General features: G+C 33.3%; 1 protein-coding gene across 9 annotated transcripts in view; it reads right to left on the reverse strand.

The window, feature by feature from the left end:
- The window catches only part of LOC111415328 (transcription factor daughterless), a 168,840-nt gene that overhangs the window by 60,615 nt on the left and 89,871 nt on the right, over window positions 1–18,354 (reverse strand). Inside the window, exons 1-2 of one of the 9 annotated variants that reach the window (XM_071198005.1) lie at window positions 15,461–16,029; window positions 2,306–2,338 (exon numbers count right to left, since the gene is read on the reverse strand). The exons of 7 other annotated variants lie outside the window; for them this stretch is intronic. In XM_071198005.1, the coding sequence (XP_071054106.1) occupies window positions 2,306–2,338; window positions 15,461–15,571 (144 nt within the window). In that variant the 5' untranslated portion in view covers window positions 15,572–16,029. Of the gene's footprint in view, window positions 1–2,305; window positions 2,339–15,460; window positions 16,030–18,354 lie in introns of those variants that run through there. One more of the 9 variants, XM_071198007.1, reaches the window with a different exon arrangement.

The raw sequence follows: 18,354 nt of genomic DNA on the forward strand, positions 1-18,354 counted from the left end.
TTATTTAGAGCATAAAGTAAACTGTAAAAATTGATATAAGATGAAAGCATAATCAAAGTCTGTTGCATTATGAACCCCCAATCGTCCTTCAAGGTTCTTGATCGATTAAAATGTATATTGATCATGTGTATGCGATATTGCGGCTGATGCAAACAATTTTGTTCCTATCTCAATCGCGGAAAGAGAGCTACAAGAACTGCAACTAAAGTATATTGAACGGGGTTGAAACAGCGATGATACTTGTTCAACGTAAATCAGTTACTTTAAGTCGATCACTGTTTGAGTTGATGGCGAAAAAGCCATCAAGAAGTTCTATTATAACTTATAATAGTTCCATTTAGCAAGAAATTCTTTGCGGTTATAAAGAAACTGGCTAACATAACCCCTATTAAATCAAACCATTAACACCCGATATCTCTATTATCAGTTATTGTATCGCATCTTTTCAGATTTTCGAAAGAATTATTGCTGGTCAGCATATACCTTTTACGGGCATTCTGTTGAAATTAATCTTTAGGGATATATTGATTTTCTATTTACCTCACTCCACGATAATGTCGAAGTTAACACGGTCGCTAATTTCAGTAAGGCCTTTTGTTAAATAAGCAGTATAAATTTAGCATTTCTGGTAACATATTACACAGGCTTGTTACCTATATATTCCAAACTGTACGTACTAGATAAATAATATGATATAAATCGCTAGATAAATACGTTTATAGTTTTGATTACATCCATAAATTATCATAGATAGACATGTTAATAATGTCGTTGCAAGATCATGTAGAATGTTATGTTTCATAAAGCTTTCATTTGAGCGTTTCACGATGCTATCCTAAGAATGTAAAACGCAAACAAACATGCGGTTAGAAAAACATAGTAGCGATCTAATATGGTGACTATACTAACACTTTGTCAGTGTTCCAACTTTAGTTTTCTAATAGTTTACAAACATTATCAAGAATAATGTTTGTAATGTTCGAAATATTTCCAAGAATTTCCTGATATAATTCACTGATTTTCAAAACCATTCAACTGTATCCAAAGATTTCAACGAATTTCTAGATGATTTGTAGTAAGTTTCTAAAAATCTCGTGAAGATTTTAAAAATATCCATGGATTTTCGAAGATTTTCAATAATTTACAAAGATTACAAAACATTTCTGGTATTATATGAGATGTGTCTGCATATTCAAAGATTGTTATAGTATCCTCAAGAATTTCTAGGAGATTTTCAAGAATTGAAAGAAATTTGCAGTGATCTAGGCTTTAATGTAGAAGGTTATTAGCATATAGTTTCTAGTAGATTTATTACGAGTGAGTGAGATTTCCACTGGCTTTGAACTTTGTTAGAGGTCCATCTGGATTTTTAATGATTTCCAAAAAATGTCTAAAGTTTTTCGAATGTTTAAAGCATTTCAAAGTTTCTAGAAAACTTTCCAAAAGCTTTTCAACACCTTTCCAAATAATTTCAAGGATTTAGGAATTTTATTGTGATGTGATTCTAAGTATGCTTAGAAGATCAAGGTTAGAATATGTATACTGCAGAAATTCATACCATAATTTCTGGAATATTCTAGAACATCAACGATTCTCGAAGAATTTCTATAAATTTCTAGATGATTTCTTAATATTCCATGGATATTCGAACATTTTCTATGTTTTGCAAAGATTACTTGAGATTACAAAGAATATTCTAAAAGATTTTTTAAAAGATTTCTAAGGATTGGATGACATTTGCAGTGGTTTTTAGGCTTCATTGAAATATATCTAAGCATTTCTAAGGATTTCGTGGAATCTAAAAGATCCCTGCATTATCCAAGAGTTGCAGAGATTCAGATGAATATCTGAAATTGCTGTGTTTCCAGATACTTTTTGTGCATTATTTAATAATTTTTACTTATTAATAACTTTCTATTATTTTGTGTAGACTCCAGTAAGAACTTTTGTTACAAATTAACAAGAAGAGTTTGTTTAAGTAATATAATTTTAAAACTTTGTTGTGAAGTCTATTCCTATGGACTCCTGATGATGGCATTATTGTCGAAACCGGCTAATTGTAACAGTTAATATATTGAAGATGTGAGTAATCAACACTTTTTGCTTTGAGTTCTAAAATACTTTAATTATAAATTTGAGGACTCCAAAGTATGTCAACCAAATGAGTGTCTTAATTTAACATATTAGATCTTGGTATTTAGCTCTGTTAAAAATAAATGTAGTTTTATGTTTTACTAGTCATCTTGTTGAAGATTATTATTAACTATGTATACAGAACAATTTTTTTTATTTATAAATTACATACCTTCTGATAATAAGAAGAAGAAGTAGGACTTACCTGTAACAAAAAAAATTAATTAAAATTTGTATCTTTATTATTAAGAAAACGTTTTCTCAAGCAACAAATAATTAAGATAAAGCAAGATTTCTTTCATTACCAATAATTTTATAGTCGGTAAATTTGAATTGCGAAGAAAATTACTCAATTCGACATCGAGTTATTGAAGTTTCTCGTTGTAAGCCACACCTTTGAAAACGTTGATGAATCCGCGCGCACAATTAACGTAATACAAAGCTGTATATTATTTTTTTTTTACTCTTTCAAAGCCGAGAGAAAGTTTCTACCAAGTTTTTTTACTGTTTGTTTCGGGGTCAAATTGACGAAGAACTTGAGAATACGTAGGTTTCTACGAGAAGCGTTTGTAGCCGTAGGGCCGACGAAACCGAGATCTGGGACGACCGAAAAGAACGCAGAAGAAGACGATGGATGGCCTACTTTTGGGGTGACTCTTAGACGACGTCAACGGCGGCGGCGGTTACAACGACGATGATGATGACGGATATAAATTATTGCGTAATTGGTAAGGCGCGGTTCATCATTTCCTTTAAAAACGCATAATTCGAACAAGATGAGGAAAAGAACGCCGACCACTTCCTAATATGCCACGAGACGTTGACGACTTCTTTGTGGATTAAAAATGTAAGGGCCCCGTGGGAAAGCGGATGTGAGATGGGCTCACAACAGGAAAAACATGTAAACGACATTAAGTCGGTTTCCTAATGCGTTATTCGTTCTTAGTTTTGGACTGTTTAAGGGGACGTGCTGTCGTTTATAGGGGTGGGTAATTTATATTCTCAAAGTAAATTGTTTGGTTGGACACAAACGGTTAGTTATATATACGGGTTCGGTTGGATAACTAGGAGTTATTTTCTTTTTTTTTTAAGTCCAGTATATACACGGTGATATAATTAATAAGCGGATGTGGAAATATACCTTTTAACTACAGAGACGAGTTAATGTCTCAGATTTTAAATGAAGCCAATTTCAAAAAGCATAATGATATTTATCGTGCAATCTCACTTTTTGTTTCATTGACCATGATTTTTAATAAGTTATCGCAGGAAATTTTGCAAAATTCTAATTGGATAAGAAAAGAATTCAATTTTGTATAGATAAAGTGTAATATTTTATAATATCTCTTCACCCACTTGTTATTGATTTACCATAGAACTAATACTTTTGGAGCTTTCGAATTTTAGAACCTTATTTTCTTCTTTTCAGGTTAATACATTTTATTCATGACGCAAATTTTTCCTTTGCAGTATGTACTTACTTCTCTTTCTTTTAAAAATTACTTGAACCAACCCAGAACATCTCAACCAGATGCAACCCAAAGAAATTCGAGAAATCATTGAAACTGTTTTAAAACCTTGAATACTATGAAATATTTGAAACATCTCAGGAAATGTTCTGGAATCTGTTGCAAATCCAGTTTCAACTGAAATAAATTACTTAACTTCAGAAACCCCCTAAAAATCTAGTGAAATGTTGAACGGTGTTGTTGAAAAGCCAATAAGGTGGCGGAATAGAATGTAATCAGAGAAATACGAATTATAGCAAAGGACAAAGACGCTATAACGTTTTTCGAAAAAAGGTGTATCTGGTAACCCAGAAAGAAAAAAAGGATAGCGAATAATAAAAGATATAAGAACAATGTCAGTGGACTTTTTAAAGGCCTTATGATTGGGTGGGTGCCTTGAAAATTCTTAATTATCTAACCTATATCTAAGCAACTCATCTGCTTAGATATAGGTTAGAATTTTAGTGACATTAAGTTTAGAGATGGAATTGAATTAAACAGGATGACTTAACTAGTAAGTTAGAAAATTATTAATTGACTTAGGTTAGATTTTGGCAACATTATGTTCAAGTATGAATGGAGTTAGTTATCAAGGGTTGGATGAGAATGGGGCTGATTTGGGTTGGGAGCTGGGGGACTTTTGGATCTGGAATAGGAACGGGTAAGATAGGATTGGATTATTTTATAGTTTCAAGAATTATTGAATGAAGTTAGAACTCGAGTTCTTTTAATAAGAATTTGCAGCAAAAGCTGATTCATCAATCTAATGTTGCTGAAAATCATCAGAAAATGTATAAAAATTGTTGGAAATCCAGATACATCCCAACCAAATATCCCAACCTGTCGTGAGTAATTTGACCCAATCGCTACCTATTGAAAGCTAGTTTAATTAAGTAAGTATCGTCAAGATGTACTGAGACAGATTACGGGCCATTCAAAGCAATAGGAAGCCTTTAAAGTTTTGATATCCATTAAAAATCTTAATTGAATACTGGAAGTTATCTACATTCACTGAGACACATTAAAATGTCTAAGAGTCATAGAGAACCTTTAAAAGTGATAAGTATTGGGAGTCATTCAGAGTTAGTGCGAGATTCCTCAGTGGAGCACTTAGTACTTCAATAATCAATAGGAGCAATTAAGAAGCATGAAATTTTTTGTGACCCATTGTAAGGCATTTCAGAGCTCAAAGTATCATAAATTTATAAAAACGAAAGGTATCGGGAGCTAATGATTTTAGAGGTAATCGGAAATTTAAAAGATAATGAGACTTAATTCGAGCATTGTATAGTATCTATATTCCAATCGTTTAGAATCTGTAACCTTCTAGAAACCATTGAAAAAATAGAAGCATTTGAAATAAATCCTAAAACCCATTGAAATGTAATGAAATATTTCAATGTTTAATATTTTTTTCCATTTTCATCAATGTGAGTTTTTTTAACTAAAATATAGTTTCTTTGACTTAAATTGATGTTTTATTGTTCAAAAAACGGCCTTACATGTTTCGATTGTAATAACAAGATCTCTGAAGATGATTGATTACAATCGAAACATGTAAGGCCGTTTTTTAAATAACAAAACAGCAATTTAAGTAAAAGAAACAACATTTTACTTAAATAAGCTCATGAAATATTTAAAGAACTGGTTTATACATTGTATAAACTTTAGGATATACTTAGAAAAGCTATAAAAACTTAGATGTACGAGAATAATCGATAATTCTTGAAAATCTTACTGATATCCTTAGGAATTATGCCTATCTGAGGATATTATAGACACATCAAAAGCTCACCACTTTTTAGAAAATCAATTTTTACTCCAAATATTAGCGAATTGTGAAGTGTTCGAAATCCAAAAGATCTAAAAAATCTTTAAAACATTTCCAAAAGCAAATAAGTAATAAGCGTTTTTCACACAAATATTGATTCAAATTAATCATTTGTCGAAGGTGGTAAGGTTTAATATTAACGGTTTCGTCATGTTTCAGCTGTCTTCTGTCCATAGCGATTTGGCTTTCAGTTGATGTCAACGGTCATAATTCGATGGAGATATGACTTTCTTTTGTACCTGGCAAGCAGCATTTTACTTAATGTAGAACCTACTTTCCTCTCTTCTCGATCTTTCCCATGGCTTTCAAATATATGGAGACGGCTTCTCGTGTCACATCTAAAGGATTCGCGTTGTTGTTTCCGTAGATTTTTTGTTTCTCATGGCAAAATCGCCATTCGAATTTTTTATTACATTCAATGCACAATGATTTACGAAGAGTATACTCATCGTAAGCTTCGATAAGTGTTCGATGCGAATCTGCAGCAATTTTCTTTAAAAGGTAACAAAAAATTAATGTTGTCTGCAAGTTATAGCTTTCGATTTGATGGTAATTACATTGACAACAAAGGTTATCTATGGAGAAATCCCAATTTCATATCAACACACCTGGTTGAAGGTGTAGCAAGTCCTCAGAAATTCTTGAAAATTGTTAAAAAAATCTTTGAAATTCTAGATGTACGTGTAATTAATTAAAAGTTCTTGAAAACCCCTGAAATCCTGAAGAACGATTTACAACCAATCTACAATTTTTTTGTAGATACTTCGAAAACCACTGCGACCTATAAGGTCTATTGTAACTTAAGCCCTCCAAAAGTGATGGTGAACCTTAGTATTGAGCCAAGGTCTTGTTCCTTTATGTCGGTAGGTATCAGGCGTACTTTAATGAAAATTATGTGTCTTAGGCGGCCTCTGGCGACGCATTCACACAGTATATATTCAGCAGTCTCTGACTCGTCGTTACAAAGTCGACAAGTTTTTCAGGGGCGCATGACCGGTCAGGCAACCTGAGAGCGTCCTTAGATGCCGTTTGCTGAGGTATATCTTTGGTTTTGTTTTGTGACGGAGGTATTATACTCTTCGCTTGTCTGTGACCTAGAAGTTCTTTCCAGCGTAAGGCTACCTTTGAAGCATCCCAACTATTAATTATTTGTTTTAAATGGCTTTTTTGTAGTCCACAACCGGGTTGGGGTCCAATAAAGAGCTGTCTCTTTGGCCAGCCTTTTCATTGGCCTCAATGTATTTGTGACTTTGTGCCCCTAGCGAGTTCTCTTAGGTTGCTAGTACTTAGGTGAAAAAGTTTATAGATGCATCTTTCTGTCCCTTTTCTAGGTTCAAAACGGTGCAAGTTTATAGCAAGAAATCCCTTAGAAATATTTGAAAAAAATTGTAGATTTTTATTTCCCTTTCGTCGAAGCTTTTGGATTAACTTGTTTTGAATTACTAGTATTACGCTGAGATGGATAGTTTTTTTCAGCATTCAGAAGTATTGAAAAGATATAGAGTGGCAAAAATAATTATTTTTCATGGACTTTTCAAGACGTAATTGTTGGGAGTCCCTAAAATTGCAACTTCTTGAAGAGAAGCTATAGCTGTTTACCAAGCATAAAAGAGGTATAGTTCGTTTTTTTTCTATAATACTTGTCAATGTAAATTATTTAGGGTTTCTGTTGGTATTATCTAAAATTTATGTTGTTTTCATGGTTTTTAGTAACATTTTCAGTAACTATTTAGTTGAGGTTAAAATACTAATACATTTTTAGGTAAATATGATTTTCACGAAATACATATTTGTTGTAAAAACGTGCTACAAAGTAATTAATAGAATAAAATACCTTTTCTAGGTAAATAAATGGCAAATAAACACCCCACAACACTTTTTATGCACCTTTTCTTTTTGAATAACGAAAGCTCAAACGTCAGTGTGACATATTTACTTCAAAACATGATCAAACAAAACTCCCTGTTAATTTTGCCAACTTTACAACAATTTGACAGGTATTATAGAAAAAAAATGAACTATATAAACGACAAAATTGGGGCACTTTGGTATGCACCTCAATATTTTTGAGTTAACTTCGACCCATTGATGGATGCAACTTCTGATGCAAACATGGTGCTTTTCAAAAGATTTGGGATGAAAATAAAATAACTACAATAAGTAAAATAACTACTAAACAAAATAATTACAGGGTATTGTTGGAGTTGTCTGCAGTCTCGTATACTAACAGCTGACAAAGACAAGTTATGCACTCATGATTTGCCTATTTTGAAAAGACGTATTTTTCTTACTATACATTATCCAGATTTGTGAGCATAACTAATATTATTATTCAACTTAGAAATTATCCTCAAAATAAATCATAAAATTTTAGTAAGTTTAAATCAAATTAGATTTATTAAAAATAATCCTTGGAAACTTCACCAAACATACAAAACTATTTATAGTCTTTATCAATTATTACAAAGTATAATTTTGCCAAGGCTAAATAACACGAGATTAATTGGTAATCTTTCTTTTCAGTTTGTTGTTGTCCCTATATTAAACACACCGTTTTCCTGAATTGTTTGGTTTAGATAAAGACTGTTTGGTTATTTTCTAAATAATTCTGATTGCAAATAAGTCCCAATTAATACAACTTTTAAAATAGCATAAATATCGATAGTTTGGTTTTGGCTAAGTTTGTTTAACATTTGGCAATAAAAAACAATATGATTAAGTGATTTATCAAAAACGAATCTAATTTTGTTATCGGTCACGAATGGATTCAAGTGTTCCGAGAATTTTTTGTCCATGACATTGCCAACGAATAACGACAAAAAAATACGATAAAATAAATGATTTAAGTGGTGTATTGAAACAATGTATTTAAAGATTAAGTAAGAATTGTATGATCCCATTAAGATTAAATGTAGCATTAAAGTCTTCTCATTTCAGGTGTGCGATGAGTAGTCAGTGGAGAAAATTTGCAGATAACGTTCCATTAATAAGGCAACCGTCCAATTAACTTAGACAATAATTAACAGATTTAGAGCGAGGAGGGGAAATTGTATACAGATAAAACAGTTACTAACGCCTATGTGCGAGATTTAGGTTGGTTTAGGCAGCTTTCCTACGATGACACAGTAAACACTCGAGGCGACACACAGAGAGTTCGCCCTCTATTAATATAATAATAAACGATGTGGCCGGGCGAGAAGATAGGCGTCGCGAGGATGACTATGCTACAGTTGAAAGATGACTGTTGATTTTCATCATCAGATTGTTAATTTATCAATTCAAACTATTACAAACATTACCATTACAAAAATATTGTTTGATATTACTTTCATAACTGTTATGGTCGTTTCTTATTGTTATTTTAAGAAAAATATGTTGTGACTTTTAACGTTACTGTTTTCCCCCTATCTCTTGTAATCCGAGACGGTTAACCTTGAAAAACAACTGTCCCGGTGATATACCGCGTGGCACGACGACGACGTGTGGGCGATGTTCGCGCAAATAAAAGGCCCCCCGGAGGCGATAAAATTCTTCAGCGATAATTGAGTACCGTGAAATCGCAGTTTACAAAAAAGAAATAGCCGATCGTGACAAAAGAATCAAGAAAAGTCCGCCTGAAACGTACCAAAACCCACGCGTCAACATAATTACATATAAATTCAATAGTTGATATAAATATTATTTCACTTATCTCGACTGGATATCTACACGTGATAAATTTCTTATTTACATAGAGAGGGCATAGTTTCAACTGGGTAAAAGCGATTAGATAAACCCACTATTACGATGGACTTTAATAAATTTAAGGGTAATCAAAAAATGAATAACTAGATTAGCTTTTTTTGATTAAAATCTTTATTATAAAAACTTTTTTGAGATTTTTGTTAGTGTTGAATTGAAGTGGAATAAACGAGTATAAAAGCTGTTGAGGAGGACAGAAGACGTATAATAGAGTATTGTAAGTTATTGCTTTTGAAAGGTTATTATCGCGATCTTATCAACGAATTCTTATATGGTTACATTGAATGTATTAAATGGAAAGTAGATGGGAAATTGTAAAAGATGTCCTAGATTGATGATATATTTTATTCTTGTTATAGGAATATAACTGGAATAGTAAGTGTTAATCGAAGTTTCTTCCCAGAAATATATCTTCTCAGCAAGCCATTAATAAATCAACTCACCCCTTATGACAATTAGAATTGTTGATTAAGACAATAGTAGAACGATAAATAGCATGGATAGGACAGTCTTAGTTCTATAAATATATCAAGATGGCAAACTCAATAAATTTGAACGCTGCTTGATTTTTTTCGGAATCGCCTTTTTTAATAAATTATCCATCAGTCAAATTTGTTACAGTTTTATATTGTTTAGACATCTAACAAAAAATGAGTGACCTATTCGGAAGTCTAGGTCATAGATTTTTTGTTGATGGTGACTTTAACACTCTTGACTAATTGCTAACAAAAGGAAGACAATTCCTAAAAGCTATAAATGAATGTGATAGTGATATTATATCTACAGAACAGACAAAAAAAAACAGAGAATATACACTGCTTGAGTGACCCTAACAAACTGAACCCAACCTAAGCGAAAATAAAACCGTTAACTATCTACGCAGTGAAGTTATCTTCTGATTACTCAGTAATTCTTTTAGTTAATGATAATAACATTAAACGTAAGAAGTAAAAGTCCAATTAAGTAAATTTCGATGAGGTACTGGAAAAAAGCTTTGAATGAACTCAAAACGACTCATTATGCAAATATTATAAAACAAAATTTTTAACAAGAAAGATTTGGGTCTATCAAACACCTGATGATATGAACTCATAAGAAGTAAAGTAAGTTCCAAATCTTTTAACTTAACCAATGAAATGAAAACCATAATTCAAAAACAAATTTTGGCAAAAGAGCTTCCATAAAAGCAGTGCAACATTTGATTAATGTAATAAATGTAAGATTTAGGTTGTGACATTTATTTAGAAATAGAATTACCACAAAAGAATACAAAAGAAGAATTTGATCCCAGATCATCAGTTCGAATTCAAGTAACAAACTAATCTGATATAAATAATATAATAATTTATCTCATAATTTCGACGCAAAACGTGTTAAAAAGCTGCACATTTGAAGGAAGATTATGTAAATGGTTACAAGGCAAATATTAAATGATTCCAGAAAAAATTTTTCATGCAGTAATATCAGAAGATTCGATAAGGTTTAAACAGAAAGCCATTCAAAAATTTTTTAGACTGATTTGGAATAATTTTGATGATCAAAGTAATGAATAATACCTTGAAAAGTTCTTTTACGGCAAAATAGTAATTAAAAATTACCAATTATATAAATCAATTTTAGTATTTCAAATATGTAGTTGTGCAATATTTATTCAATATCGATCTTTATTAGTGCAGGTCAGCAGATTTAGAAATAATGAACAGAATTAGAACTATGATAAAGCTTCCTCACTTTACTCTCCGACCTCGGATAACCCAAAATACATCATCAAAGAAATTCTTTTGGTATCTTATCCCAATTCTAATCATACTATTTTGTTGGTGAAGTTGTCCAGAAAAAACTTAAGATTAATACAAGATTAATAGATCGTAACACAATCTTTTAAGGTCTATCTTAAAGATATACAAGCATGATGTTATAAATGTAGATAGACGATAATGGATAGATTTTCGAAATAAATCTTAGCAGTAATTGATATTGAAGTTTTCCAAATACGTTTTAATATTTTGACATTTTTTACGCATTTATTATTATATGATAAAGAATACAGGAAATTCAAAGTGACAGACTACGTGATTGTGTTTCAGACCGAGTTAGTTTATTTAAATTAGTTTGTAGTGACTCAAGGAGAGAGTATGATGCGAAAACGAAGAGATGAGGTAGGTTGACGTTTATAGAAGAGTGAAAAAGCACTCTAAAGTTGGCGAGAAAATAATTGAGTGACCTCAAAGACTTCCTTTGAAAGACAGCAATGGGTTATATGTGTGTATGGTGTAGAGCAAGATAATAATAGTTCTAACGTAAATTTAGAAGTAGAAGAGTTAAATATACGGTTGTATTTTTAATAAATTAGTTATTAGTAACATTTCTATAGCTATTAAGCACGGGCAAAACACTGATGGATCAAAAAAGGCTCCCATCAAGCTTTTTGCGATAGATGGGATTGCAGTAGGTGTCTTTGCAAAGGAAACTCTACTCTACCCTGAACGGAAGAGATCTACTCAGTTCCTAGGAAAATCAAAAAGTGACTTGAGGCTCCTCACCCTCTTCCTGACCAGACACTGCAGGTTACGTAAGCACATGTTTTATATGAAGCTGGCGAATACATCCCTCTGTAGAGGGTGTGAAATGAAAGACGAAACGGTAAGTCATATTGCTTGTGGCTGTCCCAACCTCGCGTACTTAAGGGAATACACTTTTGGCGTACCATGGCCCCATTTCGGATATAAAGAACATATATAAAGAACCCTTCCGTTCTATATTAACGCTCATTAAAACCGTGGGGTCGTTTTCTGACCACTGAATGAACTGTAAATTGTGGAGATGTACAAAGGACCCGTTGTACATTCCACGTGAAGTGTTGTACCCACGTGAAGCTACATACACATACAACATTTCAGCAGTTGAAAATAACATTTTAACAAAACTAATAAAAGAACATTCACAAGAGCTGCTCACAATGAGCACCATTGGTCTCCATGCAGTAGTAAAGCCGGTTTTTAAATTATTGCCTTACTTTTTGAAAAGTTTCTTGTGGAATGTTTCGGCACTCGTTGATAATTCGTTGACACAAGTCATTTAAATCTATGTGTTTAGTCTTATAAACTATTGCCTTTAAGTGACCCCAACGGAAGAAGTCAGGACTTGTGAGGTCCGGTGATCGTGGAGGCCATTCGATTGTTCCTTGTCTACCAATCCAGTTATTTGAAAATCTCCGGTTAAGCCAATTACGAACATTCGCAGCATAATGCGGTGGAGCACTATCCTGCTGGAAGAACAATTAATGTTTGTTGAGTACTTGATTACCTTCTTCATCAAGGTAGTTTTCCACTTCTTCAGTTATTAGAGAAACGATGGTGTTCTCAAACATATTCAAGTACACGTCATCATTTAGCGTTTCATTAATGAATATGAGTCCAACTATTGAATTACCTAGTATTCCTGCCCAAACATTAATCTTTTGAGGTCTCTGGGTATGTTCCTCTTTTATCATATGGGGATTTTCGTCGCTCCAGTATCGTACATTATGCTTGTTCACATGTCCATTGAAGTAAAAAGTGCACTCATCACTGAAGCAAATGTTTTTTTACTAAATTTGGATACGCAATGATCATTTCAATATTTGCATCTTTTATACAGCTTTGTCACTTTGCGTACCGACGAGTAAGAAAGTCCGGTGGATGCTGCATCCTGACGCAAAGAACTGGTTGGTTCCATGGTAAGATTTTCGATTACTTCCATCTCCTCCAGTTCATCTACTACCTTATTAGTATGTCTTTTCTTGTTCTCTAGCGATCTAGTTACTTTAAATTTTTGCACGAGTTCGTGAACGTATTTATGCTTCATATGCATATTTGAATGTCTTTGATTAAAAACCCTTTCTGTTGCACGAGCACATTGCTTGGCACCATAAATGTAGATAACTACACCATTTTTACGGAAACCAATGTAGGTTAAGTTGACTAGATGGAAACAACTAATGTGACAATTTGTTAGACAAAACAGCTTGTTTTATTTTGTTTCCACGCCTAACTAATGAAAATTAGGTTTCGATAGCGTTTTCCTGAAGTGGCAATGATAAACTTTGTCAAAAAATGTATGACAAAATAGGAAACGTGGGCAAGTGACACATCACCATAATCCTTATAAGATAAGCTTTCATTTGAGATACCATGTGATGGGTCATTCCATTTAAAAATTTTGGGGAGGTATTCGTGGTGGCGCAAAAGTGTGAATCATAGGTCAAACCGTTTCCCCTTTGAAATATAAATGAATTTGTTTTCGGAAATTTTCAATTTCCTTTTGGTTTCAGAAATATCTCAGGCGGATAGTTTTCAAAAAATCACACCGTATGTGGCATAATTTTATTTTTGCTGCAATTTATTTTTGATTGCGGAATAAAATATTGAAGAATCGTTGTTTTAAAATGATCAAAACATTTTTTTTCATTAGAGTTATACTTCCAGTATGGCTTTTCACCATGGATGCAGTCCAACAATTCAATCAGGAAATTTACGTCCTGGCCGGCTTCAATAATATCAGAAAACTTTTTGGCCAAACCCTGCCAATTAAATTTACAGTGAAATAAAGTTATCAGAAGATCGAATGTACAATTAGAGCGACGTTGATACGATCAGGAAATGTACCACGAGGAAATGCGGTGGATATTATGTACAACTTGGCTGTAGGAAGAAGTTGGGTCAGATTTGAATGGTCTAGCGCTTTTCAGAAGCGATGAAACGTTATATATAGATCCCACCGAGAATTATGGTGGAGGGAGTGTGTTATCTAGACCCCTGCTTCTTCGTCATATTAAAAGATATATATAGTGACATTTTCGAGAATGCTCCTCCACTTGAAGAGTCACCAAAATGACCTTTAATATCGTGCTGGTCCAATTTAAGACTGGTCCAGAAGCAACTCCGTGTTAAAATCCTTATTTAACAGTTTATTTAATATGGATAAATGAATAAAATTCGCGATGAGTTAAAAAAAAATTTCAACATCATTGAAAATAGTTTGCAAAATTTGAAATGAATATTTGGATTGATTTTTGTTAATATTATAGTGTTTGAATTAAATTGGAAAATTTGAATCGTTTTGAAGGAGGGTTAAAGTCACCGTACTCAATATGTCTGTCGTCGATATCTTAACGTAGCTTGTTGAATTACATCTCGTCATGTTTACTATCATTGCTATACTTCGCCGACAACCCTAATCCATCCTGAATTAGATTCGACCCTACATTATTCCAAACGCGTTATTCATCCATCTTTCACCTCTTTACCGAACCAATTCATCTTTACATAGTTAGAAGGAATTTTACCCAAACGATATTTGTCTATCAACTCACTTCTTTATCATCGCATACACGCCTTAGCTAATTAAGTTTTCATCATGCATCCTAGTTAATCAAAATGTTCGCTTAATACTATTAATATCTAATGACATCACCTTTTAGTATGTCACATGATCTGTATCATGCAAATTATGGCACCTTACATTTTGAATTAAATTAAGTTGAGTCGATAATCTTGGGGTTTTGGCACACAACTTTAAAACATCCTATAAAATAAAATTAATTTGTTACCTCGTGAGCAGGAAGGACACCTAGTAAGGTATAATTTTGTATAATGTTACTACTAAAATTACTACTTCTGATCACCTATTTGTAATAAAAATCGAATAAAATTAACATCGTCGACGGAAAGATTACGGATATTTATCGTTTTTTAATGATTAATTACTCCAAGTAATCTTTAATTTAATGAAGCGTAAAACTAATAAGCAATAACGGATTCGACATAGTGTTTTATTTTGGTTTTTAATATAAAATTTTCTTTGTAAGAACTTAAATAACGTCAAGCTAGTCGTAATAATTTATCATTTTTAGTCGTAAATAACCTTCAAATAAAATATAATCTAATAAAGCGTAAAACAAAGAAAGATTCGATAGTTATCATTGCGTATAATTTTGAAGGTTGTATAACAAAAAGGAAGATTATAGGTTTTAAACAAAAAAAAAGAAGCATATGTTTCTATGGTGATTCATAATAATGAAATGTAAATCACTTCTTTGAAGCATTTTTGTACGAGTCTTTAATGGATTATCTAAAACTGTGATGTAACGTTGAAAATTTTTCAATTACATAAAAGTTTTCTTTCAATACCTTCCTCGTCTAGAGATAAGTTTTGAGGCTTTAACGTAAATAACTATTTTGGAACTATAACTTATCAAATTTCTTACCCCACTTTCCGCTTGAGCATATTGATTCCCAAATTTCCAAAACGTTTGTTGTCTATTAATGAAATTATTATTATTGTTATTATTATTATTTCCGTGATTCGTATACTCCATGTCTACTATTAAAATCACGACTCTTCAAACTATACACACTAATTAAACGAGAAAATAACAGAAATCACTGCCGCTCCCCGCTGCTGTTGCTGCTCCCGCAGTATCCTTCTCGCGTAGCGAAGAGATCAAAGTCACTTTACGCCGCCGGCAGCAAATAAAATAACGACTAATCGTTCGGCTCCTTTGATCTCATGGTTCGCGAGTAAGCAAAAACGGCCGCAAACTACCGGACGACATTTCGGGTTCGCGATTAAAACTGAAACGATCCCGGTCAACGCGCGTGGTCGTCGTATTAGGTTTTGTCGGTCGTATAATCGTATGGTGGCGTACAGTAGCCGATAGTCGACTGGTTTAAACCTAACCTATTCGATAGACAGATAGAAGTCCCCCCACCGCCACCGAGTACGACGACGACGACGATGTTGCCGCCGCCGACTACAGTAAGTTAGTTGTCTCTCGGCACAGACTGCTTGGCACTACAACGACGGCGAGAATAGGTAGGTAGTGAGGAGAAGAGAAAATTCCTCTTCCGTTTTGAGCCACGTGAGCGCAACAGAGACGGGTCGAGAAGGCACGCGAAACGTGCGCTACTACGGAGGTGGTGTTTTTTCGGTGGGCGGCCGTACGTGTGTCGTGTGGGCCGGACACCTTTCCATTTTAGAATTGGGCAACGACGACGGACCGCGAGGTGAATGGATGTGTGATATGCGGGACGACGATGTTTTTAAGCCGCGTACACACCAACAAATTAACCTAAAATGATCATTTTCATACAACAAAGCCATAAAATTATAAGCGATTATAAGTAAGTTATTTTAAAGACAATTTTAAATTTGATACAATCCTGAAGATGATTAATAGATTCGAAATCAGTGTTAGTAAGGTTAATGCTGGTCGTACTTTGGCTAATTTGTAGACGGTGTCTAACTTGCCCATAATAGTGTTACATCACAGCAGTGAAGTGTATGATATTAACTGTAAGTTAATCAGGCTTATACATTTTCTGCTCAAAGTTTAGATTTACCATTAAAAACTGTACAACAAAATGTCGCAAGCGACCTCGGCTAATATCAGAACAAAGAAGGATATAAGATTTGGTCTAATTTCCACTCAGCCCAGGCGGTGAAATATATTTATCACTTTTGGGTTGATATGATATAGAATTTGGTCTAATTTCCACTCGGCCCAGGCGGTGAAATATGTTTATCACTTTTGGGTTGATATGATATAGGCTGCTATATATGAGTGGTTATCAACCGCAAGCGGGATTAATCGCTACATTCTCTGAGCTGGGATTATTCGAAGTAGCAACTTATTGATCAGTTGAGATATATCGTCGGCTTAGTAAGAAAACCACGTAACTCCAATTTTTACCAAAAATAAGATTTTGATGTAATTATGCAACAAATTATTAAATCTACCAATTCCGAAAACTGCGCGTATATTGAAATACAAGTTTCCGCTCAAATGCTTAAAATGAAAAGCACTTAACACGACTGTCAAATTAAAAAAATCCAGTTTTTTCTGTCTCCTGTAAAATTTTCCGAAACGGAGTTACGTGCTTTTCTTACTAAGCCGACGATATGGTATTAATAGTACAGCCTCGGTCGCAAGCGATCTTGGTATTATAATAGTAGCCAATGCTGCAAGCAGCTGAGATGTTGCAATGTGTTGGCTAGTTTTGAGTAGAATAGAATAAGGTATTAATTGTATAGCCTCGACCATAAGCAACCTCGGCTTAGTCTAGATAAGGCGTTGTAATATGTTGACTAGATTTGAGTTGTTATAATATCAACTGTAAGGCTTAGACCAACTTTTACCACCTCTTGATACATTGGCGCTCTTAGCCAATGAGAGCGCTTAAAACTGCTGTAACCATGGTAATTATCTATCGAATAAATTTATCTAGAGGTGGTAAAAGTAGGCCTTAATCAAACGAAACTGTACGCTATAATAGTAGACAAGGTCGTTCGTGGGCGAGGCGTTGTAATATGTCGACTGCATTTGAGGTGACATGATATTATTGTATAGCCTCGGACAAAAGCAACCTCGGCTTAATCTAGCCGAGGCGCTATAATGTGTAGACGAGTTTTGAGTTGATATGATATTAATTGTACACAAAACTGTACATGGAGATTTTCTTATGTAGCTATACAGTCAACAAATAGAAAAAAATTAAACTGTTACTGTTAAAATAGATTAATTACTTCACTAATTAATAGTGATAAGTAGAAAACAATGTAATCATAAAAAATGTAAGCTTTGTTTATCAGACGAAATCAGAATATTATTCTCCAATAACTGTGGGTATAATTCCTATAACATTCAAGATTAAATTTGCAAAATGTTTTAATCGACATGAAAAGAAATTGGAACAGAAACTGATTTTGCAGAGCAGCAACTACAAGATCAGAAATTAAAACTACTCAACATTTTAAGTAAACTATTAAATAACATGAAGTTAGCTGCAAATCACTGCACTTTTCTCAAATTGTGGATTTAGACAGGCATCACATTTCTTTTGTTTAAATCTTTTCTAAATTGTTTTCTGATCATAAAATATAACTTTCTTGCCTCTCCACTTTCCCTTTTGTTACAAAATAATTAGTGAATGTCGTGGCACGGATATTTCGTATGTTGACGTGGCTTCTTATAACTAACAAATTGACAAGACATCATCAAAATTACATCCATGAGTTAACTGATTAATTGTAAGTTAATCAGGTTTATACATTTTCTGCTCAAAGTTTAGATTTACCATTAAAAACTTCACAACAGAATGT

This window comes from Onthophagus taurus, chromosome 7, assembly GCF_036711975.1.
Source record: "Onthophagus taurus isolate NC chromosome 7, IU_Otau_3.0, whole genome shotgun sequence".
Classification (NCBI taxonomy): Eukaryota; Metazoa; Arthropoda; class Insecta; order Coleoptera; family Scarabaeidae; genus Onthophagus; species Onthophagus taurus.